General features: G+C 29.3%; 1 protein-coding gene across 1 annotated transcript in view; it reads left to right on the plus strand.

Moving 5' to 3' along the window:
• LOC142328921 (uncharacterized) overlaps positions 1–26,150 on the plus strand; it is a 407,317-nt gene that overhangs the window by 307,914 nt on the left and 73,253 nt on the right. Inside the window, exon 5 of the mRNA XM_075373089.1 lies at positions 3,949–4,044. Coding sequence (XP_075229204.1) covers positions 3,949–4,044 — 96 coding nt within the window. The remainder of the gene's footprint in view (positions 1–3,948; positions 4,045–26,150) is intronic.

Below are 26,150 nucleotides of genomic sequence, written 5' to 3' on the forward strand. Positions count from 1 at the left end.
GGGAATTCTGGATGATATTTTGCCGTTCAATATAGTTATTCTAGCTACATTTGTCGGGAAAATAAATATAATTATTTTTAATTCATACCATAATTACAGACTGCAGTTCAGAACTTACTTTATAACATTCAGAACAGTAGAGTATGATAATGGAGGAAATATATATAACAGTTATAAAAGCCTAAGGTAGGATAATCCATATAAACCCACCGGGTTGGTTTAATGTTGAACGCGACTTCCCAAATCAGCTGATTTGGAAGTCGAGAGTTTAAGCGTAATGTAAAGTCAGTTATTTTTATACAGATTTGAATACTAGATCGTGGATACAGGTGTTCTTTGGTGGTCAATTACACATTTGAGTTTACACATCTCGAACTGAAACTGTACAAGACTACACTCATTTACACATATCATCGTCCTCATTCATTCTCTGAATTGAAAACGGTAATTACCGGAGGCTAAACAGGAAAAAGATAAGGTTAAGGTCATAAATTTGGTTAGAATTGTCATTATATTCATTTTAATAAATTTAGATTATTGAAATTTTGTTACCTTATCAAATTTACGACAATAGCGGATCATTAATGGTTACTGAATATTCTATTTTATCTCTCATTGTATTGTTTTATATTATATCAAATTTATTTAATATAACGTATTTTATTTAATATAACGTATTCAACGCAATTTGGGGTATTTAAAATAAAAAAGACAGCTCCAAATAATCAATGTAAAAATATATTTTCTTGAGGAAAATTACTTTTAAAAAAAACTGACAGAAGGCTTTTATCTTTTACGATTGGAACAGGAAATGATTTAAAATAATATTTTGTAGTGACCTGTTAAATTTTCCCGAAGTAATATTTTCCACCGTTAATTATTTAAATTATTGCTTTGATTAATAAAATATTATTTATTAATTGTTCAAAAATAAAATTTACATCGTGATATAATTATCCACGCCATCATTTTCTGATCGGATCTTAAATTTTTAATATTTATCCGAATAAATTATTTTAATATTTATCCGATTAACCTAAGTGGTTCCAGAGTTATTATGCCTTAAAGTAGCTACATAAAGATATCCATATACAAATAAATAAATAATAATGTTTAATATTTATCCGAATAAATTATTTTAATATTCATTAATTTAACCTAAGTGGTTCCAGAGTTATTATGCCTTAAAGTAGCTACATAAAGATATCCATATACAAAGAAATAAATAATGTTTTTGTTTTTGGGGTCAAGAAACCTCAAAAACAATAAAAAAAAAGCCAACAGTTACATTTTGACGTATAGCCATATTTTCTCTCTGTTTTTACAATCTCGGTAAAGTGTAATAGGATTGAAATGAAAATTACTCTCTGACATTTTCAAAGTGATTCATCATTCGACTACGTCACACAGAGTATCAACTAAAATAAATCTTATTTAGTCTACTTGTTTATGTTTCTGCAATTTCAGAACGGCTGCACTTATATGTACGAATTTAATGATAAACGATTTATCTTATTTATTATATCTAATAAAAATATTAATTTTGAATAATCAAAATCGGAAAATAGCAGTACACCATTTTCTCTAAACTTAAAGAAAAGCTTTTTTTAATAGTTATCAAGTCGGAAATCAAAATTTAATAAATTTATATAATAGACTTTAAAAAGTTTCCTTAAAAAGTAAAAAAAAAAAAAAAAATATAATACTTTGAAATATTTTTAAAAATAAACTTTTTGTAGTCAACATTAAATTCGACTTCGAAAAGTTGAATTTTATCTTTAAATCCGATTTATTTTTTTAGTTTTTATTGAAAATCGGAAGTTTTTCAAAAACATTATTCGTAAGAAACAACATAGACAGTTACAAGGGATATAAGTCCAAGGAACGTTCGTCCTGAAAAAAGTAAGAAAAGGATTGATGAAAAATGATGTTAATTATTCTTCTGTTTATGATCAATTCTTCTAATCAGTACGTAGAAGTGTGAAGCATGAACTATTTATTATTTAACCGAAATGATTTTGTAGAAATAAAAATTTTCTAATTATTTAAAAAAAAAGTTGAATATTACTTTTCTATATATTATACTTTTTCTATATATATATACTTTTCTTTATAATGTGAAAAACTAACCATCTTCATTTGAACAATTCTTTAAAAAGAAGTTAAAAAAGTTTTACATATATATATATATATATATATATATATATATATATATATATATATATATATATATATAAACTAACAAAGTATGACAATCCTTAAATAAGTTTATACTTATTACTATTAAAGATACTCTACTCAAAACGATCTAATATTTCCATACAATACATGTTTCATGTAGCCCATGAAAGCAACTTAAAAGTTTAAAATAGAAGGTAATAGAAGTTTAAAAAAATATTTCAGAGAAGACTGAAAAAAAAATTATTAAAAAACATTGGTCTACGATAACCAGAGGATATCCGAATGTTCCGGATTCGAATCCCTGTCAAGCAGGGCAATTTTTTACATACAAAAATTCATTGTCATTCATCAAAAACTGTAAGCAAGTATAAGCCTGTTACTGTATAAATAAATAACCCTAATGTAAAAACCGGTTATATTTTTTAACAGATATTTTCAAAAGTTACTTATATTAACCCATTTTTTTGGTTGTGTTTCGCTGCCCAACAGTGAAACACAAAAAAAAAAGTTAACGAAAGCTTCTATTTCAAAACGATCTATTTTTCGATATGTGACCACTACTTTGAGATAAACTAGCTTTTGAAACTAGCAGTGAAAAATATTAGATACCCGAAGTTTCATTAGGCTTGGAGTATTCTGAGGTTTTTTTACTTCAGAATGTTTGGTTTTCAATACACTTTAAAATGATTTATCAAACATCTACTTTTTATAAATTTAGTGTCTGGGTTTGGAGCTGGTGATCTCATGCCGTTAAATTAAATAAATCGTTTCTAGAGCATTTACTAAATTTCAAGTTTCTATGTTTAAAAATTGAAAAGTTATTATATGGGTTCAAATTTTTTTGTATCCATTCTACAAATATAAAATAGGAAAACTGTTGAAATATTATTTTTTCTCCAAAATAACTATAAACATTGTATATGTACGATATTTTTTATAAAAAGTGTTGTTTTTTCTTAAATGCATCTATTTATTTAGTTAAAATTATTTTATAAAAGAAAATATAGTAATAAAAAGTACATTTAAATTAATGGAAGGTTTTATGAAATATATAAAATTGCATTAATTTAAATTAATAATACATTTACCTGTCTTTGATGTGGAAGCATTGAAAAATAAATATTTATAATTAATTAAAAAAATACTCGTTTATAAAATGTACTTTCTCTTACTATGTGATAAATGAATCTCTTACGCACAGAATAATTAATTACAAATTTCCATGGTAGTAGTTCCATTAAGTAAAATTTAAAAAAATAATTAAATAAAAATAAACAGCTATTTCTATAGATACCGACAAATAGAATTTCATTCATTAGTCATTCATTTGAACCAAAAAATTAATTATATAATAATTATTATAGTATTATAGATCACTGAAAAACTCTTTAAACACTTAAAACAAACTACATTAGTTTGATCAGTTTTTTAACGTTTACTATTGATCACTTTTTATATATTTAATTAACAGCGGCTAGCTACGTTAGCTGAACGCGATCAGTAAGGCTGTTTAATAATAGTCGCTATTTATTTTTATTGGAACTAATTAAAGAATTATAAAATAAAAATTATTAACTAAAAAAATTATCTACTTTGTCTGATGAAGTGATACATATTACGAAAACGCTTAACAATATTTAACAATAATATAATATTTATGATAAAATAGTTATTTTTTAAAATTTTAACAAAAAAAAAATTCTATTAATAGTAACTTTATAGTAATAAAATTTTGTAAATTTTTAATTACGAATTTTTGTTTTACAGGATAAGAAAGAGTTTCTTGTACCTTGGATATTAACAGTAACATGTACAACGTTAGTAGATGTCTCTCATTCATTTTTCATGGCTTTTTCTGGAAAGGTAATTATCTTATTTGCTAGTCAAGTTTTATGTATAATAAACTAATAAAAATATTGTCACTGAATAAGATGTTAATTGATGTTGAAAATGTCTGAAAAAAGTACATATAATTACACAATTAATTTATATATGTGTATGTATGTACGAGTAAACCGGATGGTACATTTAAATTGAGATACATCTATATCTCAAAAACTACACATTTTAGGAAAAAGGTTTCCTATTAAAGTTTTTCCATTTCAAGGGGGAAATACGTTCACAAACTATGTTGCCCTTGATAAGGTCATTTCAAGGTCAACTTAATTTTTTTTTTAGTTATTCATCTTCAAATATGCTGCAGGCTTAGCTAAAACTGGTGTTTTTAGTTTCATTATGTCTTTCCCAGCTGACGAGTTACAAATTTTAAATAAAAGAAAATTAGATTTTAAATAAAAAACAAACAATTAAAGGATTAACCTAACTAAAATCCATTTATGTTTTAATGAATTATTTTAATCAAATAGTACACATACCAGTATGGTACATAGCCTATATGTGTTGCACGATTTGATCAGTTATGTCGACTCCGTGAAAATATTTGATTTAATTAATTACTGATACTTTATTTTTTTTTAATGCTCTTTATTTAAAATAAGTTAAAAAAACTTTCTCTGCGTAAATTACAGCAACAAATTTTCGAAGTAGTGTCCTTCTAATTCTGTTTGTTATACTTTCTTTCGTGTTTTCAGAGGTAGTTGGTACTTCTAGATAAACCTTATCTTTAAGGTTACTCCAGAAAAAAATTCTACTGGAGTAATGTCGAGGGAACGACGCAGGCTAATGAACTGGACAAGCTCGACCAATCCCACGATCATTGTATTCGCGGTCCAAAATTACTCTGGTGATAAATGGTCATGAAAGCCATCATGATGAAACCACATTGTTCTTCTCTTCTCCAAGGGTAGTTCATTAACCAGTAAAGGTAATTGATTTTCTAGAAAATCTGTGTATTTCTCTACGTTCAAATTCCAATTGAAAAAATGGGGTCCGATTAATGAACAGACTATGATTCCACAACAAACATTGACAGTCCACGGACATTGATGATCGACTTCACTTAGCCACCTTGGATTTACCTGTACTTTTTCCAGCGCCCATCGACAAAATGCTACTCTTAATTCAAAGTCGTTGCCATGTAATTCCTGATGTTGCGCTGCAACTTCTTCACTTCTTCTGTCCTTATCAGTACAGTCTCTCTGCTGTTTACTTCCATTATTTTAGTTCTTTATAAATTTATTTTCTTTCCATCCTCTTTCTTTCTTTCCTCCAGGACTATTAACATTCATTGAAGCATGTGTTTGTTTGCCATCGGCCAGAATTACCATTTAACAAAATTTATGATATCTTATTTTTTCCTCCTCCTACACTTATTCCTTTTTTCTTTCTTCTAATATATACCTTATTATATCCTCAACGAAACTGTTGAACAGTGTCGATAAAAGACAACATCCTTGCCTAAAAACATGACCTTGACCTACACAATGTCATGTTCTTATTTACTTTTATTAGTGCAATATGTCTCATGTACGGTTTTTTAATTCTACTTTTTCCTCTTTAAGAATCTCCATCGTTTTGTCCCATTTGACTTTTTTTCAAATTCCTTCTTTAAATCTGTGAAAAAATTATTTCTCTTCCTCTCTCTTAAATATATCTCTTTAACCATCCTCAGTAGGTTAATGGCATCTTTAGTTCCTTTCCATTTCCTAAAGCCGATCTCTTCCTCTCCATCACTCTTATTATCATTAAAAATGAGAGAAATAATTTAGTAAAAGAATCTGACGTACAAATAGAATTATTTAAACTAGATATGTTGTAATTTAACTGGAGTAAGAGGAGCTAAATATTAGATCATATAATTAATGAATTAATTACATGTATTAATATATACGATGGTTATTTTTTTTTCAAGGTCCGATCGGTCACGAAATTAAAACCACAGTGAAAATAACAAATTTTTTTTTTGTAACAAGTACTTACATAGTTACGCTATTTCTCTACATAGTCGCCACTCCGATTAGGCATTTGTCGTAGCGTGGTACCAACTTTCCAATACCCTCGTCATAGAACGGAGCCGCCTGTGTTCCCAAGCATCTTAGGAACCCATCTCGCACACAGTTTGCGGTACAGAAGACTCTAACTCACAATGGTGTAGAGAGCTGATCTTGAAATTTCAGGAAACGAATCACTCGATACAGAAATTGTGAACCGGCGATTTTCTCGAATTGCCTCATCCATTCGCTCAACGAGATCATCGGTTGACACTCGCTTCCTTCCCTGACCGCCTGCATCATGAACATCTGTACGTCCTGCTTTAAAGTTCCTGCAACATTGTCGCACTTTGCTGTCACTCATTGCAGTTTCACCGTACACATTACTTATTCGTCGATGAATTTTTGCTGCATTACACCCATCAGCCTGAAAAAATCGAATTACCGCACGCACTTTACACTTGGCGGGAGATGCTATTGTTGTAGACATGTTTACGTGCTAGCTGCATGTTCATAACTAAACGAAGTGACGCGGCGTTTGAAGGCCGTACTAGAGACGCTGCGCAACATATATGCGCAAAGGTTCATCCGATTTTTGCGCGGGTTTTTATTTCGCGACCGATCGGAACTTGAAAAAAAAATAACCCTCGTATAACTATCAGACCCGACAGTACTTCGCTATTGCTATGTATATATATATATATATATATATATATATATGAGAGAGAGAGAGTTTGAGGGAGTGAGAGTGAGAGAGAATGAGAGGGAGAGTTTAAATGAACACAATTGAAAATTTGATAAAAAATTTAAAATTGAACTTCACCAATTTTATCTTTCCCTTTCCACCTTCCCCTTTTCCCTTTCCACCTTCCCCCTTTCCCTTTCCACCTTCCCCATTTCCCTTTCCCCCTTTCCCTTTCCACCTTCCCCCTTTCCCTTTCCACCTTCCCCCTTCCCTTTCCACCTTCCCCTTTCCCTTTCCACCTTCCCCTTTCCCTTTCCACCTTCCCCTTATTCTCCTTCCCCTTTCCCTTTCCACCTTCCCCTTATTCTCCTTCCCCTTTTCCCTTTCCACCTTCCCCTTTTCCCTTTCCAACTTCTCCCTTTCTCGCCCTTCACCCTCACCCCTCTCCCAGTTTCCTTTTTACCCTTTCCCGTTTTCCCCTTTTCTCTTTCCACCTATTCCCCAGGTTTTCCATTTTCCCTTTTGCCCGCACGTAAATCGGTTCATTAGTTTTTTGGCGGTTACCATTCGTAAATATCTCAACACCGGCCCCACCTAGCGGGTATAGTTTTTGCAAAAATATTTCTTTTTACGTAACTAATATTCATATTCTGAATATGAACCAAATCGGCCCATAAATATAATTTTTCTAAATATAGCGCCATCTAGCGGGTTCATTTTTTGCAGAGATAATTTTCCATGTAAGTAACATGTATTCTGAACATGAGGCAAATCGGACTATAAATACAATTTTTCGAAATATCTGGACGCCAGCGCCACCTAGTCGGGCCAAACTAATTCAGAAACCTTCCCTGGCATGCGAGCAACCATTTCCCAAAGTTTCATCGCTATCGGATGAACGGTTTAGGAAGGCATAAGAGACATACAGACAGACAAACATTCATTTTTATATATATATAGATTATATATATTACAATTAATGAAACTAACTCAAACGTTGGTGAAAATATTTCTCAAAAAATAGTTTTTTTTCAATTTGGAATTAACCAATGTCACTTGAGAAACAGACTCGTAGATTTTAGATGGATTTACTCTAATCTTATATAAAATCAATTCAAATGCAAAAATATTATAGAATAAAATTTGAAAAAAATTAAAAATAATGTACAAACTCAAAATTTTTATGAAACTTACTCTATCCATTAGATGGAATCATGCTTTAGATATGAAGCTCTTCATTATTAAATCCTCATACCGTTAGTTCCCTTTTGTTTGCATTTACAATAGGAACTACACATTTATGAATTTGAGGACCCTGTTCAAATATTTGCTGTAATCAGGAATATTCTAATTATTTATTTACTCGGATTTACATTCAGTGAAAACTTAAGTGATTGAATTAACAATAATTTTTTTTTAATAAATAAAAAAATAAATAAATCTAGAAAGAGTTATAAACAATAATATTGTCACATGTTATCGTGTCGATAAAGAATGTTGGAAGATTTACATACGCATGTTTTACAAATATAAAATTTATTTATTTTTTAATATCTTATTATTAAAAAAACAATAAGTAAATTATATGTCACAAGCAATAATTTTGCTTTTACTATAAAATTAAAACCAACTAATGAAAATTAATACAAAATTAAGAAGTAATTAACACAGCGGGATTATAATTACAAAATCAATAATAAACTTTATTCACAAGTAATTTACTTTTAATATTTACTCAAGAAAACTAGCTTTGACCTTTTACAAAGAATAATCACTCCTAATTTACAAAACACAGAATACAACACTGCGCACTTCTATCGCAAAACGGAATATTCGTGATGCACTCTTTGCTTGTACGCTCTGTTATCGTACACTCTCACACCTGGCTGTCAGCAGTATTTATATCCCCGAGCGTAGGGATAGTTATGACGTAACAGCAACCGATTCGTCTCTTTGTTTATTCAGGCGTAACGGTTTCAAAACAACATCTATTGTTCTAATTAGAATTTTATTTCCCAGAATCATCTTGACTCTTATTTGTTTTTGTTTCTCGATTTTCTCTTTTTACAATTTTCCTTTATTGTCTTTCACCTTTACGTAATAAATCGAAAACATGAAATCATTCGGTTTATTAATTTTTTCCTAAATTACCGTTTTAATAAAAAAAATAAATAATAGAAATCTAAATATCTACTCTAGATTTATTTGAGTTTAAAGTTTTAAAGTCTTTGAACCAAAATGTATCGTGTTTAAGAAGCGGTGAATACTCTTTTAATTTAATATATTTTAAAACATTTATCCAAAAAAGTACTAATTTTTTTTCGAGAAAGAAATATTTTAACGGTTTCGAAATTTTATTTAAAAGTTCACGACGTTTTCATATAAATTTAGTTCACTCCGTTAATGTAAAGAAATACTTTCAGGTAAACAAAATTGTTTCATTTTCCTTTCTATTTAGAAACAATTATGCTCTATATGAAAAAATTAATTTTAACCTTGATTTGTGTAATATATTAAACTTTAAATGCTACAAAGGTGGCAGAAATATAATAATGAAGTAAAAGGATTCATCTTTTTTTTCTTTAACAACATACCATCATGGCGGCTAGGACCTCACTCCTGGCTTAAAACCTTTCGTGTCGTATGCTGCAAATTTGAAAGCAATTGGTTCGTTGGTCCACGCAAGATGCCAGAATACACAAACAAACTTTCGGCTTTATGTAAGATATATATTATACAGGCACATAAACGGAAAAATTGGTTTTCCTAACTTTCTTGCACGAAGTAAAGGACGTACTGTGATCGCGAAAAATTTCGGTTTTCAGATTTCAACGGAAATATCCATTTTTATCATCCCTGTATCTATTTTGACTAGTTTCGGCGTGACGTCAATACGTACCAGTGTATATCGCATAATTCAAAGTTTATTAGCCGTAGAATGTTGAAATTTTGTATTTAGGACTATTGTAACATCAGTTGTGCACCTTCCCTTTTGATTGCAATCGACTGGTTCAAAAACGTGTATACAGTATTCTAAATAAAGCGGGGTTTCAATTTTGAAAGATTTCGACAACTGTAGTAATAAGCTCTCGTTAAGAGTGTTTCAACGATATATCAAAAGTGGTATTTATTTTCATTGGTTCCAGAGTTATAACTAAATAAAATTTTAATTAATGAAATATCTTTCAAGGGGAAGGCACATCGGTTTGAATCTCATATACATTTATTTTTTTAACTTTTTTTTAATTTAAATTATATTGACTTACTAAAAATTAACTATAAATAATAATTCAATACAAAAAAAAATGAAAAATATCAGAAGTTATTATTGAAATACAATTTTATATACTTTTCATTTTAATTCAAAAATTTTACATTCAGAGGTCAATAATTATTTATAAATAAAAATATATATATTAAGACGGATTCAACGACACGTTCTCACTTACACAACATATCTACTTGATAAACTAATATAAAATTTTAGGAACATTTTTCAGTGATCACTTTCAAATGAAATAAGTTTAAATGAAGTGCAGCAAAAAATGTGTGTATGTAATTTAATACACGTACAGGGAAGTCATGTGTGTCCACATCAGATTTTTTACATTTGGGTAACGGCGCTGAACTTAATATACTGTCAAACACGTACACATCGTCTTTTCTGTATTAAATCGTTTTATAAAAATGGTGACTTCACAACAACTGTACGATGGTTATTTCGCAGTCGAAATATATAATAATATAGTATAATTTTAATTAGTTTTGTAACAGAAGAGTGTGTAGAAATGAATTTTCTAGAGGCTGATAAAAGATTGAAATATATGAAATACCTAATATGGGGATGTTATATTACGTTATAATAGCAGATGTTATATTAAAATATTCCCACAAAACGGAAAGAAATGTATAATAAACCAATCAAATAAGTGATAAAAAATTGGATACCATATTCAATTTTCACATAAAAGTAAAACGTCTCATTAATTTTATTATTTTAAACTTCAAGCACAAGCTAAGCCATCGACTTATATGAGGTTAGTAAATACGCATGTTATTATTATTTATATCAATAAATTATTAAATGATTAAACTTTATTTTGAGGCTACACAAGCGATATAATTTACTGTAAAAAGATAAACGTCATTTACAGTATTAGAAAAAAGCTCGTTTGGTTTTTTTTTCTTTTATGTCTTTCACTCTCTCCCTCGCACAAAACGTAAGAAAGAAATAACATTATTAAAGCCCCAGCATAATTAAAAAAAAAAACCTCACTGAAATGAAAACGTTGTGAAAGACGCATTCAATAGTAATAAAAGAAAATGCAGAAAACCTACCACCTGATCTTGAAAGGATTTAATCTATCCTAAACCATTCTCGGTTTTCTTTTAATTTCAAAAACCAATTAAGGTTCTTTTGTAAAAGAATTTACAGCGATATTAAGCGTTAATCATTATTTTATGTAAGTGTTATTTTATTTCACAAGTTTGATTAATCTCTGTTTCAGCTATATTTTTTTTTCGAAACCACTCACCGAGGGTCAAATGATTTCCGCGTGTGTTGTTCTATTTGCTTCTTTCAATATTCTTTCATTGTTTCTTTTCTTTTTTTAATTTAAATATATTGATTTATTAATAATAATTCAATAATAAAAAAATAAAAAATGAAAAAATTAGAAGTTTTATTAGCGAAATAAAATTTTATGTACTTTTGAAATGTGTACATTTTTAAAAATAAAAAAATTATAAAAATATATTATAATGTAAAGGAAGAAAATGTTGCAAACAAAGAAAGAATAAATAGGTTAAGAGAAGATGATAAATATGAAAAGGAAAAAACGTTAAGACCAAGGAAAGAAAAAAAATATTAACAGAGGTTGATGGGCATCAAGAGAGATAAAATTTGAAAATAGAGAAAGTGTACACAAATTATGATCAGAAGAATTATATCAAACCAAAGAACGATGAAATGATTGGCCACCAAAAACTAAATGATGATCAACTCCGACTTAGGAAGAATATTGTCCGACAATATCGCAGCAGTAATGAACTAAAAGATATAAATAAATATATAAAGATATAATAAATTTTGCAATTTATTAAAGATCGAGCGTAATGCCTCAGTGTATATGTTGTTCTTGCGCCGATGGGATAGAAAATTATACCTTAGTTTGGATATTAATATAGGTATTTTCAACTTTTTTGATCAATGGGTATTTATGATATGAGGCAAAAGTGTTGGATATAATTTCAAATGACCTGACCTCATAGGGAAAGACACCCTTGATTTATTTAAAAATCAAGAAACAAATTCGCAAATTTGATAAATTTCTAATGAAAACAAAGCCTATCTCTCTCTGCTCTTTTGGGAGCGAAGTTAATGCCTACACCTCCCACACCGCAGCTCTATCACAGAGTTCTCCACGCATCCATTCTCATTCTAACAGGGATTACATCAGCTAACCGGGGCTTGATGGCAAAAGACCGACCTGAATATTCTATAAATAAACCGTAGATGTTCCAGTAGGTATTTCACCAAAATCTGTATTTTTTCCTTTACACGATTCTGCTGAAATCTACTCTCCTACATCTCTTAAGATTTCTTAATTTCAAATTTTATTAACCTACTTAAATTTCAAAATTTTCATTTTTCCATTTCTTTATTTCTTCTTTTTAGCGATTGTGCAATTTTTTATCATCAGAAATATTTTCAAGAATCTGTTTTTATTAATTAAATAAATAATATTAACAGATTTTTTTCTTGATGAAAGATTTCTTTATATCAGAATTCTTATGCTGTCTACATTATTTCGCCAATCTTTCATTTTACTACCAAAATTCTCCTCCTTCTGGTTCATTTTGCTCTCTTTTATTCATTATAATATTTTATTCATTATTATCCTCTCTTTTTATTACATTTTATTTTACTTTTATTTATTTTCAGATTTAAGTTCTTTGATAGCATTAAATTGTGTCACTTACTATTTTTTCTAATTTATTTGTGGGAAAAAAAGAAAAAAAACAATGGCATCAGTGAATCAAAACAGTTTTATTTTTTTCACATGAATAGTTACTTCGCTCTGAAATTTTATTTTTAATTCTTGTATTGATTTTTCTATCTGTAGATTGAGTGGGGAGTACCCTTATTTCACTCCTTTCTGAATCAAAGCTCGCTTTTCTTCATTTCATATCTTTATAACTACTACAATATTAAACAAAAGTTGTAGTATAGTATAAAAATTCAATATTTATCAATCAAGTGATTCCATAAAACAAAGCTTTTTTGGTATTTTAATATTAAATGGTAACCTACTTGTTTTATTTGTTAAATTCATAACTTAATGGTAATATGTGTTAATATGCTTATTCCATAAATTTTACTAATTTAGCAACTGATATAAATTTCGTATATTACATGTCAGTGAACTTCTACTGGATTACCTCTTCTGAAAAGATAATTTCTGGTAAATTCTTTTCTTTACGTGAATCTTTTTATTCAGTTGTTCATTTGAGTTCTATTAAGATTTTGTGACCGGAATTATTGAATAACAAAAAGAGTTTAAATTTTGTCAGAATTATCTAACAAATTTATCTATGATGGCCGCTCTATGATGGATAAAGGCTCAAAATTATCATTAATTTTACAAATTTAAAAACGATTAATTTGATAGATGAAATATTGGTTGATATATAAGTACTGCTTCTTCTTTTGTGACATTAATGGCAATAAACCTGTTGGAAAATGATTTATAAGTAAATAATGTCACCTTATGTCTTAAGAACTGTAATATTAGTTTAACAATCGTCCATTCTGTTGGAATGAGAATACTTTCCGCATTACATTTGACAGGAATCAGAGTAGGTTCTAATGTAATAAAGGACTGAAATGGTTTACTGTTTTCTTCTTCAATGAGCCGATCGTAATGTTCCACGTAAGCATGGTAAGCTAATTAAAATAAAATTGATAATCGGATATAAAAATGCTAACTTCGGTTTGTACACCGTAACTTATAAATACGTACTTATAAATACTTATTGTACCTCAAATGCTTTACTTGTGTCATAAAGACCCAAACAACAAAGAGAAAAATTGATATAAATAATTTATATTACAGTAAAGTGCTGATGCATTACATTCCATAAGCCACGAGTGTTGCCTATCGCTAGATTCCAGGAGAACCCACCGTGAGAAAGAATGTAATGCAGCTGCAGTCTTTGTTTCTAATTTAATTGTAATTATTCAGTTCTACTTAAGCGTTAAATTATTAACGTCCTATTTTACATTATTTTAGCATGTACGCCGAATATTGAATAATTGTACAAATAATATTAATCAAGTAAATTAATATAAGTTCCTTTTTACTTCGTTGTACGAAGTTGTGCCATCCCTGAATCCATTTTGACTAGTTTTGGTGTGACGTCTGTACGTACATACGTACGTATGTATCTCGCATAATTCAAAACGATTAGCCGTAGGATGCTTTCATTGAGATCTTTTCAACGATATATCATAAGCGGTAATTATTTTCATTGGTTCCAGAGTTATAGCCAAATAAAATTTTAATTAATGAAATATTTTGATCTAACAAGGGGAAGACACATCGGTTTGAATTCGACTTCATTTTCTTCTTTTTTTTAACCTGTGATTATAAAAAAAATATATAATAAATAATAATTCAATAACCATGAAAATAAAAATCATAAGTTATTAGTGAAATAAAATGTTATATACTTTTAAAAATGTGTATATGTAATTTAATAGAGTACGAGGAAGTCATGTGATACCCACATCAGATTTTTTAAAAGAAGAGAATATCGTTGTGTAATAACATGTGGAATCAGGGTTGTTGCTGTCATAGATTGGCTTCGAGGCTCGTTGTAATTTCTAACCTTGTAGTAGCCCTGAAAAGGGCCTTTTTTTGCGTTAGCTCTGAGAAGAGCTGTATGTAACGAAGTCGGGGAGTTGCGGCTCGTCCATTGAAATCAGACCGGACTTCCCCTAAGTGTTAGTTGGGTCCCCACTACAGCGTGACAGTGGTGATCCCCAGAGCTCCGTATTGTTGGCCGAGACGGTTCTCCCCGAGCGATCCCACGCTGGGCCGACTCCTACTGCTGAGTCCGCCGGCGAGGGCGATTGAAGCCCGGCGAGCTGGAGCGGGAAGGTAGAGCCTGCACCCAGCGGCTGTCTCGGCGGACCGACCAGGCCTGCTAAAATGTTTAACTTGGAGTCATTTAAGAATGTTGGTTTCAAAACAGTCTGCCTTCATCTTAAAAATTAACGAGTATAACTGGTTACCCGGCAATTCTTACGATAAAAACGTATTTTCCCGATCGTACTTTGTCTTTTTTTTTTAATTACTTTTATTTTGTTTTTTAATCAAGTAACTGGAGCACATACAACCAGTCTATTTGTACATCCAGTAACAATGGCTGTGTAGTGTTGGTTGAGCCGCCGCGCTGTACACCTTGGCATCGCATAAAAAATCGAAACTTAAAAAAACCCGGAAATGGTTTTAACTGAAGATTATTTGCAAGCCCCAATTTAGTGAATATCTAATTTAATATAGAAAGGAGGGAAATTTGCAAGCATTTTTTAATTTTTTTATCTTTCTTCACCCCTTTCAAAGTTCAAAAATCAATTTGATATCTTCATTTCTGTTTTTTCATTTTTGAAAAAAATAGCTGGATATGAAAAAATCCAAAATCCATTTTAACCCTTTAAACTCGGAATTTCAAAAATCGAGAAATTGTTTTTTTTATATATTTACATAAAAATGACACGCACCAAAAATCTAGAAATTAATTTAAATTACACATCAAAAATCCAGTTGATATCTTCATTTGTTACCAAAAATTAAAAAAAAAAAAATACTAAATTTCATTATTACTCAATTTTAACCCTTTAAACTTGGAATTTAAAAAAATCCTTTCTTAGTTATAATAATTTTAATTAATTTATTTTCAGTAGTTTATGCTGGCCGTTGATGAATCAGACAATCTGTATTTGTACATATAGATGTAACATATTTGATAATTCACATATTTATTTAATCGTGTAGTAACGATTTTATTTGATATCCCTTTTTTCAAATATATACCCCGTCGTTTTATTAAAAATATAAGTTAAATTATCATAACGTAATAATAATCTTTGAGTTTTTATAAAGATGTCTATACTGTTTTATTGATGCCTATACTGTAAAATTTTAAGTACGATCTATTTCATGTATTTATTTATTTTTCTTCATATATTAAAGAATAAAGGATTCAGAGAAAAAGAAAACTAAAATAAAAGAGAAAAAAAAATCGGTTATAAAAGAGAATGGTTTGAGAATTTTGTGCGTGCAATGTTGCTATCCGACCCATCCGACCAACTGGTAATGACTTCAGACCACGTTTTGATCCCATAGCTCTCATTACCCACGGGATATGATACGAGTTTTTCCCTCGCAACAATGCTATCCCAAAAATTCTTAAAATAAAAGAATAGTCAGCTTTTTCTTTGTTCCTGACTGATTCAGATCGTGATATTGCTTACGTATATATTTTGTTGGTTTTTTTACGATTTATTGAATTTTGTCTCTAGTTTTCTTTTTATTAAATAAATTTATACGTTTTTCGTCCGTGAATATTAATTGTAATGAAGCTACTATTTTTAGTTCATTCTAATATCTATAATTCCTTTTTTTTAAATGTAATGTAATAGATTTGAAAATGACACTTTCCTGGCGAGTATAGCTAGGCTAGTTATGTAAAGAAGAAAATATGGTGATTTTGTTAGAAATGAGATATCAGGTCTTTTTTTCAAGTTTCAGGGTCAAATTAGTTCATCTAGACAAAAAAAAAAAAAAATATCTATATAAATAAAAACGTAAAATATTCGTTTGTTCAAAATCTTAAATCTCCGAAAGTTGTTCATCGATTGCTTTGAAACTTTGGCGCGACGTGGCATTCGAATACGAATGTCTTTCTATTTACCTATTATTTATATATCTAAGATATAATCCCTGTGACAGGTAAAAACATGCTTTCTTTGAAAAACAGCTCTATCTATTGGACGTAAAAGTAACACACGCTATACTAAATATTTTACGATTCCATTTCAGTGTTTCCGATATGTGTGTCCGCTATAGACTAAAAAACTACTGGAGCGATTTTCGTGTAGGGAAAAAGGGAGAAAGGGAAAAATTCCAAAAAGGTAAAAATCAAGGGAAGAAGAGGAAAATGGGAAAACGAAAAAAGGGGAAAACGGGCAAAAGGAAATGGAAAGGGGAAAGAAGAAAAGAGGAAATTGAAAAGATAAATAAGGGAAAGATAAAGAAAAAGGGAAGAAAGGAAATGTGGTGGTAAAAATGGAATTGGGAATGGGAAAAGGGGAAAGGTAAGTAGTGTGTGTGTGTGTGTATGCGTGTGTGTGCGTATGCGTGTGTGTGTATGCGTGTGTGTGCGTATGCGCGTGTGTGTGTATGTGTGTGTGTATATGTGTGCGTGTGTGTGTGTGTGTGCATGCGCGTGTGTGTGTATGTGTGTGTGTGTGTGTATGCGTATGTGTAGTATGTGTATGTGTAGTATGTGTATGTGTAGTGTGTGTGGGTGCGTGTGTGTGTGTGCGCGTGTGTGTGTGTGTGTGTGTCTGCCTCTGCCTGTGTAGCCAAAAACCGATTTCGATTTCTTCAGAGGAAACTTTATTAAAGAAATTTGCAACCTACAATACGTATATAAATAATCTAATTCCAAAAAATCAGCCTCCTCCTCCTCTTAAAACTGAAATATATATTTTTGTTCTTTGGCTTTAAGTGAAATATACATTTTTCTTCTTTTGCTTTACCTCCCTTAAGTTTAACATTTTCAGAGATTTTTGAAGATCTGTTCTTCCTACATAGAATTATCAAAAATGTCTACAATTTGTTTAAATTATTAACCTAACGCGGACCTAAAATACAGAAAAGTTTCTTTTTTCTTTTTCATATTTTATACTTTATTGATGAAGGTGTTAAATTTAGACAAAACTTTACTAAAGAAAATTTAAGTTATATATGAATATTTTTAGAAAAAGTTTTATTAAAATTTATTTCCCACGTCTAAAACAATATAATTTTGTTTTTTTTGCCACTCTGGTAATTTTTATTCTTTTTTCTTCATCACTTAAAGAGCTGTTGAACTAAAGCAGCTTAGGCATCAAAATGACAAGCAACTTTTTTTATTACATTTATAAAATGTATTTATTTGTCTGAGCCTCAATTTAAATTCGATAAACATTTTATAATGTTTAGGGCTCTTTTGCATCTATCACTCAAGTCCTGTATATGTAATCCCCATGTAAGGGATTTATCCAATACTAGTCCTAAATATCTTACGCTATCTTTATATTGTATTGGATTATCGTCAATTGTCAACGCAGGACTTTGATGAGGAATTCTCTTCCTACAAAAGTGTACACAGCATGTTTTTTTTCTGGTGAGAATTGGAATCCGTTATTCCTTGCAACTTCATTTAGAGCATTGATCCACTCTTTTCTTTCTGTTTAGTCATCCTCTTCCTTTTCTTTCTTTCTGTTTCCTGTTTAGCCTCCGTTAATTACCTTTCAGATAATACTTCAAAGGATGAATGAGGATGATATGTATGATTGTAAATGAAGTGTAGTCTTGTACAGTCTCAGTTCGACCATTCCTGAGATATATGGTTAATTGAAACCCTACCACCAAAGAACACCGGTATCCACGATCTAGTATAAAAATCCGTATAAAAATAACTGACTTTACCAGGACTGAACGCTGGAACTCTCAACTTCCAAATCAGCTGATTTGGGAAGACGCGTTCACCACTAGACCAACCCATTGGGCTGGTCTAAACGAAACCGTAAAGATTTCCGTATATGGAAGATGGTAGGTACTTACCGCGATTAATTTTATAGTGATGAAGCAATATTTCACATACAGCAGGGAGGAGGTTCTCCAAAAGTCGGTTCTCCAAAAGTCAACAATTTTTATGCGATCTAGTTTACAACAATTTATGGACTTTAATCTAGGAAACACAATATTAATTTGTCAGTGTTTAAATGAAACATCGCCTCAATTCTGAATAGGGCGTACTGGAGACAAAGACTTGGCACTGCACTCCTGGTACCCAAGATCCCTAGACATTACACGTTGAGACTTTTTTCTTGTGGAAATATGTGAAACGAAGTGTTTATGTTTTACCAATACTTATTAATTTTGATGATTTGAAAACCAGGATCACAGCTACAGTAACTTCTGTAACAGGAAACTCTCTGCAATGCTTTGCGGAAGAATTCAGCTAACGCGTTGTTGATATTATCCAAAGCCAGGAAATGGAGGGCGTGTAGAACATTTATAAACATTTATATGCTAGTGGATGAAATTTTAAACATTTTTGAATATTATTTAGTATTTTTATAATTGTAACAGATCTTTATTATAAAATATATCCGTTTGAAATCGGGTCATTTTTTTGATAAACGATATATGAAGAAATAATCTTTTTCAATAATTCTATTAATATAGTTAATAATTAAAATCGAATAACAGTTGTTAAGTATCAATTAATAACTATCTTAATTACATAGACGTTAACTATAACATCATTATCTAAGCTCTATCTCCAGACACTTTAATTTTTATTCACATACATTTGTCACAATAGTGAATACAACTCGTGACATCAATCATGTCACTGATAGTTGACATCAATCATGTCAACGAAAGGTCCCATCTGAAAAAGTTAAACTTTTTATATCGAGGATCGAAGTATGACAATTGGATCAATATTTGGTAATTAAGGAAAACAGTTGATTTGCCGTTAATATCTCGAAAAGGGTTGCTCCGATATTAAAAATTCAATCTTCTACGGTATATCGGACCATATCCCGCATAAGTTGATATTAAATATTTGTTAATATTTCAACAAAAAAAAATTACTCTTATGTGCATGATAATAATTTATGTGCTTGATTTTTCATAAACTTTTCCCTTTTCAGAATGGAATCTGATATTTTTCTTATACAAAGGGAAGGGAGAAATGCTGTAAAGAGGACTCCTTCTCCAAGTCTTCAACTCGTTCTCTCCCTTCCATTCCTGACGTAACCTATCAATTCTATTCTCTTTCATAAATACGAGTTAGATACCTCTCTCTATACAGTTTACTCCATCTCATGTCTGTCTCTGAGACTATTCTCTGACATCATAGCATCGTGTGCTTCTTTGTTACAATATTAAATAATTAACCTTCTATAGTGTTCACAAAAGTACTCTTTTAATTTCATAGTCATGAAATATTTCAATATTAATGTGGAAATTGATATCTCCTGACACTCAATTCTGTTTTATTTATAAATTTAAATTAAAAGTAATAGGAGTTGTATATTAATTATTATTCTTTATATCAAAAAATTAATTGCTGATAATTAAATATTAGATAATATTGAAAACGTTACCGTAGTTTGTTTTTCTTATTTTTATCATTTTTTCTTACAAGAAGAAACCCCTAAGTAATCAATATGTCACCTAAAGTTTTCGAACTATAAAGTTTCGTAGGTATATACTATTGAAAACAAAATTGATGGTAAACAGTAAAACATTAGAAACTACTTCCGAAACCAAATATTTGAGCTGTCACTCATATAGATTTTTTGAAGTAGGGTACAAACTACTCAATGTAATGAATAAGTTTAATAATACTTTATAAACAAGGCTTACCAGAGCGACCCACATACTCATATACGCAAACAGTGTAATTTATAACATTAAAATATAATATGGCTCTGAATCTATTAAACCATTACGAACAATGATTTAGTAATTATCATCAATAAATATATCTTATATTAGAAATTTCATGTTCCTTTAACTTACCACAGGAGCAAGGATATCTTACAAACTATTATCATGAAAAATAAAGCTATTTGTAGCTTTACAAATAAAATTGTTAAAAACAATTATTAATAAATCAATATATTTAAATTTAAAAAAAATAAGTCAAGTCGGATCCGAACCGGTGTTCCTTCCTCTTCTAAGATCTAATTATTTCACGAATTAAAATTTTAGTACCATTAATAATAAATCGTAAAGAAAAAGTCCAAAATCCAATTTTTTTTTTATTTTGAGCTTTTTTGGACACTTTTGTTCCAGTCGATTACAATCAAAAGGGGAGGTGTATAACTAAATATTACAATAGTCCTAAATCCAAAATTTCAACACCCATAGATACATACGAATGTACAGACATTTCGCCAAGTCGAAACTAGTCAGTATGGATTAAGGAATGGTCAAAATGTATATTTCCGTTAAAATCTGGAAAACGAAATTTTTTGCGATTACAGTTTCTTTCCTGGATACACTTCCAAGGAAATAAAAATCTGAGTTAGTATTTCTTTAGATCAGTTACGCAATCACCTGATAACGAAGTCGAGAATTCTAAGGTTCAAATCCTCTTAAAGGCAGTTACGGATTTGAATACTCCATCGTGGATACCGGTGTATTTTGGTGGTTGAGTTTCAATTAACCATACATCTCATCTCAGGAATGGTCGACCTGAGACTGTACAAGATTACACTTCATTTACATTCATAGATATTATTCTCATAAATAATACTTTACGGTGGTTCCGGAGGCTAAACAGAAAAAAAAGTTACGCAATATAAGATTTATTAAAATAAATTATCCCAAAGTTTCTACTTTTTAATATCGTGTTAGATTTTTCTCAGATCAAATGAATAAGAATTACATACTAGTAGAACTGAGTTAATTAATTATCATTCTTTCGCTGAGAAACTTTACATTTTTAAAAATTAAATGTACAAAAGAGTATGTTACTTTTATATATATATACTTTTATATATATTAGCTTTCATATTAGTTCTTTTCTAACTTCACACTAGCTTCTCCATATCCAGACCATTTCAGTCCCTGTAACGTTTTTTGGCACTACCGAAGTATATCATATTACATTTTAATATATTTTCATTTTTCAATCTTTTATGTTTTATATTCTTACTTTAAAAAACCAACCTTTACGAATTTATTCCGCTATAGAAAATTTTTATTTAAACAGCTGAATATTTATAGTTTAATTAATGTTTTTTTTACATTTTTATTTTTTAGCTTAGTCAATTATGTAATATAGTATGTAAAATTGTAATTTAAATGAAAAAGCCAGTTTTTTTACATTTATTTAAATGTTCTTTTATACAGCTGAATAATTTCTTCTATAATTTATAGCAGATTTAATATATATAGAAATTTAAAGACTACCGTTAAATTTTCAAAAGAATTTAATGTTAAAAAAATAATTTTTAAATCAATACTTTATTAAGTATTTCTTACGCATATCTATTTGAAAAAAAAGTTATTTTAGAAAATTGTAGAAGTTATTTTATTTATTTTAGAAAATGTATAAGAATTATTCTTATTTTGACTGAATTTAATTTATTTACAATTTTAAAAGAATGGTGACATATTTGTACCGTTCGGCTACTATCATTATAAGAACTTTCATACAAGAATTATGTTCTTACATGAAATAAAAATATTTTGTAAAGGTATTGAAAAATTATGAACGGTAATTGATTGCCAGTTATATTTAAATAATTAACTGTTATAATTAAATAGATCTAATTGTACCACTAAATTCAGACGTCGGTGGCGTTAGAAACAATGAAATGAAATTTTAGTGGTTAAGAATAATAAAATACAGTTATTGGTTTATATGCTGCTTTAGTAAAATTCAGAGATAAGCGGGATTTCAGTCAATAAAATTTAGTTTTTTTTTGAAGGCGTAAATTAGTTGGGATCATGGTATACGTATCTATCATCGCAATAAGCTCGATCGCTGTATGCGTGGATTAGTTGTTTAAGTGCTTTTAGATTGAGGTGTTATAGGTAAGGTGCAAATGAATTTGGAGTGCAATAATAATATGTTTATGTGGAACTAGTTAGAAGAAATTTTAAGTTAAGTCTATATAGTATGTATGTATTCTTTACAGTATTATTAGCTTTTTTTATGTAAATTCTTCATTACAATGTATATTTAAGTAAACAACCACCTGGATTACTATAAAAATAACATAATTTGTATATTGCAGTTTATACTAGTCTAGCAATATTCATCTTCGACTCTTAAGAATCATCCCTATGATTATTTTTAATCTTCCGCTCTATGAAACCACGTCATACCGGAAAGAAATGTAATTATTTTGTTTCAGAAATAAGGTATTTATATTGTATTGCTTAAATATTTTTAAATGCTTGTTTACATCTTATAAATGAATCCAATACATCAATAACTTACGAAATACATTTTAAACAGTACAATTAGTTATCTATCAACAAATAATTATTAATAACCCCCCTGAGCAATGTGATTAGATGGGAATTTCAATAAAGATAAAAAATATGTCCTTTGAAAGTTATAAAATCAATTTTTAGACAGATTAAAACAATTGAATTATTTACATTCGATTATCACGTGTTGTATAGACTTTATCGTATATCAAGAAATTTAAATATACTGTAAATAAATTACAGTTACTTAACGTAAATTATATAGAAGCTTGAGTAAGTGTGTTGCTTTGATTGTCAAGTAGGAAAGCGTAAAGCAGTGACTGGAATAAATGCTACTTAATGAAATCTTATTTAAGGAGCACTCTGTAATCTTTGTGTTACGATACTACCTTCACGTTTAACAAGAAAATTACTTAAATCTGCTTGTATATCACTACTCGTCCAGAAAATTCAAATTTATTTCTTAATGACTTCAGAAATGATGAAAGAGAATACATGGAAATAATTAAACAGCAGCAAAGAAGCATAAATAATAATAAAAATTAAGTTACGAAAAACAGATTCAGTTGTATACTAAACTGCCTTCTCTGATCAAGTTTTTTGTTTTTTTAACTTTAAATACTAAAAATAAATAACATTCCTCTAGTCACTAAAATTTGTGATTACTTTTATAGTACTTGATAATTTTTTTTTAATGCTTCCATTGAATGTTCCGCGAAATTTATTAAAAACGCACCTATTTAATCAGAGACGGAAATGCACTGATCATTTACCCATTTGCGGTGTATTTTATAAATGCTTTCAACGTAAACTATGCACTACTGAGTTTAATTTTACGTTTTTATTTAAAAAAAAATTATATTATTGTTCCACTGTCCATAAAAAAAGTCATGGTAAATATAAAATATGCACCCTTTTCAAGTGTTAAAAGGTTTATATATTCAGGAGAAACGATATAACAAAATAGCTTAGAGAAAAGCCTGACTACACAGTTGTAGAACTTTCCCGTTACGAGAATTTTTTTGATACGCGGTTTACACACAATACACAGCTTAATTAAAAATATTTATAATAAAACATAGTAGAGTACTACAACAGCTGTACATCAGTGATAAACTAGCGCTCCTTGTGGTGATAGGGGTACTATTGTTGCAATATACCCACTTCACTATTGAATGTTTTTTTTTTGCGTAGGGGTACGTTTAGAAAACATTTTTTGCAGGTGATTTTTTAACAAAATGTGTCTAACAAAAATAATGCCTTAATTAGGTGAAATCTTGAGATACCAAGGGTAATGTTGCTCTACAGCCTCACACCCTTGGCCTTTTAAGTTGAAAATTTAACGGCATCAACGCCCCATATATAGAAATAATCTGATCAAGTTTGGTCAAAATCGGTCCAGTAGTTTTTTAGATATAAGTTGTAAAACATACACACGTACATACGAACATCCGGAAAATTTTCATCCAGTTTTTTGGGTTTCAAAACGTCAAGATCCGGTGAAAGCAACATCCAAAACTGGAGAAAGTATATGGTATCTATAAAAAAATAAATAAATATTCCTTTTCATAAACGCAAAAATAAGAAATAATATCAGAGTAATTACAGCCAAAGTTTTTCGCATCCGAGTATTTAAACCAAAAAGTAAAGGAGAAATAGAAAAGTTATTAAAAAAAAAAGAAGATTTTCAAAAGTAATTGTTTAACTTATAAAAGAAAACGAAGCTTGAGAATAAAAAGTAATTTTAAAATATACCAAAAACATTCAATAAAAAGAAAAAAATTGCCCATTCTTGAAAGATTTCCGTTAAAGATTAATTTTTTAAAATAGATTGCAAATAAAAACTGAATTAACTTTGTATCAAAGTTAGAAAATATTTAAAGGAAATATAAATCTTTTAACAGAAAATTCCGTTGGTGAAATAAAGAAAGACAGAAAGAAACGGTGGATGGGAAATAATGAAGTAATTTTAGAAAGAGACTAAACAGAATAAGACGAGATATAAGTTGTAACGCGGTCCATAATGGGAAAATTGAAAAATAAATTACAGTTTAGTAAATATATATAACGAAATTTCAGTTAAAACGTCAATAATGTCAAGTAATACACAAGTAATATTACGGAAATTTCAGTATAGATGAGGAACCGTGTCAAAATTCCAATTACGTAATGAGAAATATTCAGTTCAAATGGAAAATCAAGTGGTAGATGGTATTAAAAAATATTATTAGAGAAATATTATAATAAAAATGGGGGAAAAACAAACTTTTTTTCATTTATTAGATATTTGTAATGTGATATTGGAACATATGGGATTTGTAATGGGAAAGGAACATTATGAAATCGTACAAGTTGACAAATAGCTAAGTTTTTATTTCATTCAAAAACTTACCTTATTTTAAAAATAATTCTACCCAAAATTGTACTCCTTAGTTTTATACAAATTTAAATGTATCATGAAAATGTATCATTCTATTTCCTTTTTGTTAACATCCTAGTATCGTTCTTATACATAAAAACGAAGTTGAAAAGAAATAAATTATTACCGACAATTACAGATAGTTATTTACCGTTTTCTCTATTAACAGATTCCTCTGATTTTGGAAATTGTTTTAACTGTTTAAGAGATTTTAACTGTTTTTCAGTATTTTAACGTATCTTCCAAATAGTTTTTTCACCATTTCTACTTTTTTTAGAAAGCAATAAATGAAAATTTTATTGTTGGTTTGAAAATTTACAGCTTTCTTTTTTAATTTTGTAAACCTTAAATTATTTTAGAACATTAGAATTTTTTTTTTTTTTTGTCCAGTCATTTGAGTGCTAGTCGTTTCATTTCAGTATACCCCCTACATTCTACATCCCTAAAAATTTCTTTTACATATTCCAAACGTGGCCTGCCTACACAATTTTTCCCTTCTACCTGTCCTTCCAATATTAAAGCGACTATTCCAGGATGCCTTAGTATGTGGCCTATAAGTCTGTCTCTTTTTTTAACTATATTTTTCCAAACGCTTCTTTCTTCATCTATTTGCCGCAATACCTCTTCATTTTTCACTTTATCCACCCATCTGATTTTTAACATTCTCCTATAGCACC

The sequence above is a fragment of the Lycorma delicatula genome, chromosome 8 (genome assembly GCF_047948215.1).
Source record: "Lycorma delicatula isolate Av1 chromosome 8, ASM4794821v1, whole genome shotgun sequence".
NCBI classification, from domain to species: Eukaryota; Metazoa; Arthropoda; class Insecta; order Hemiptera; family Fulgoridae; genus Lycorma; species Lycorma delicatula.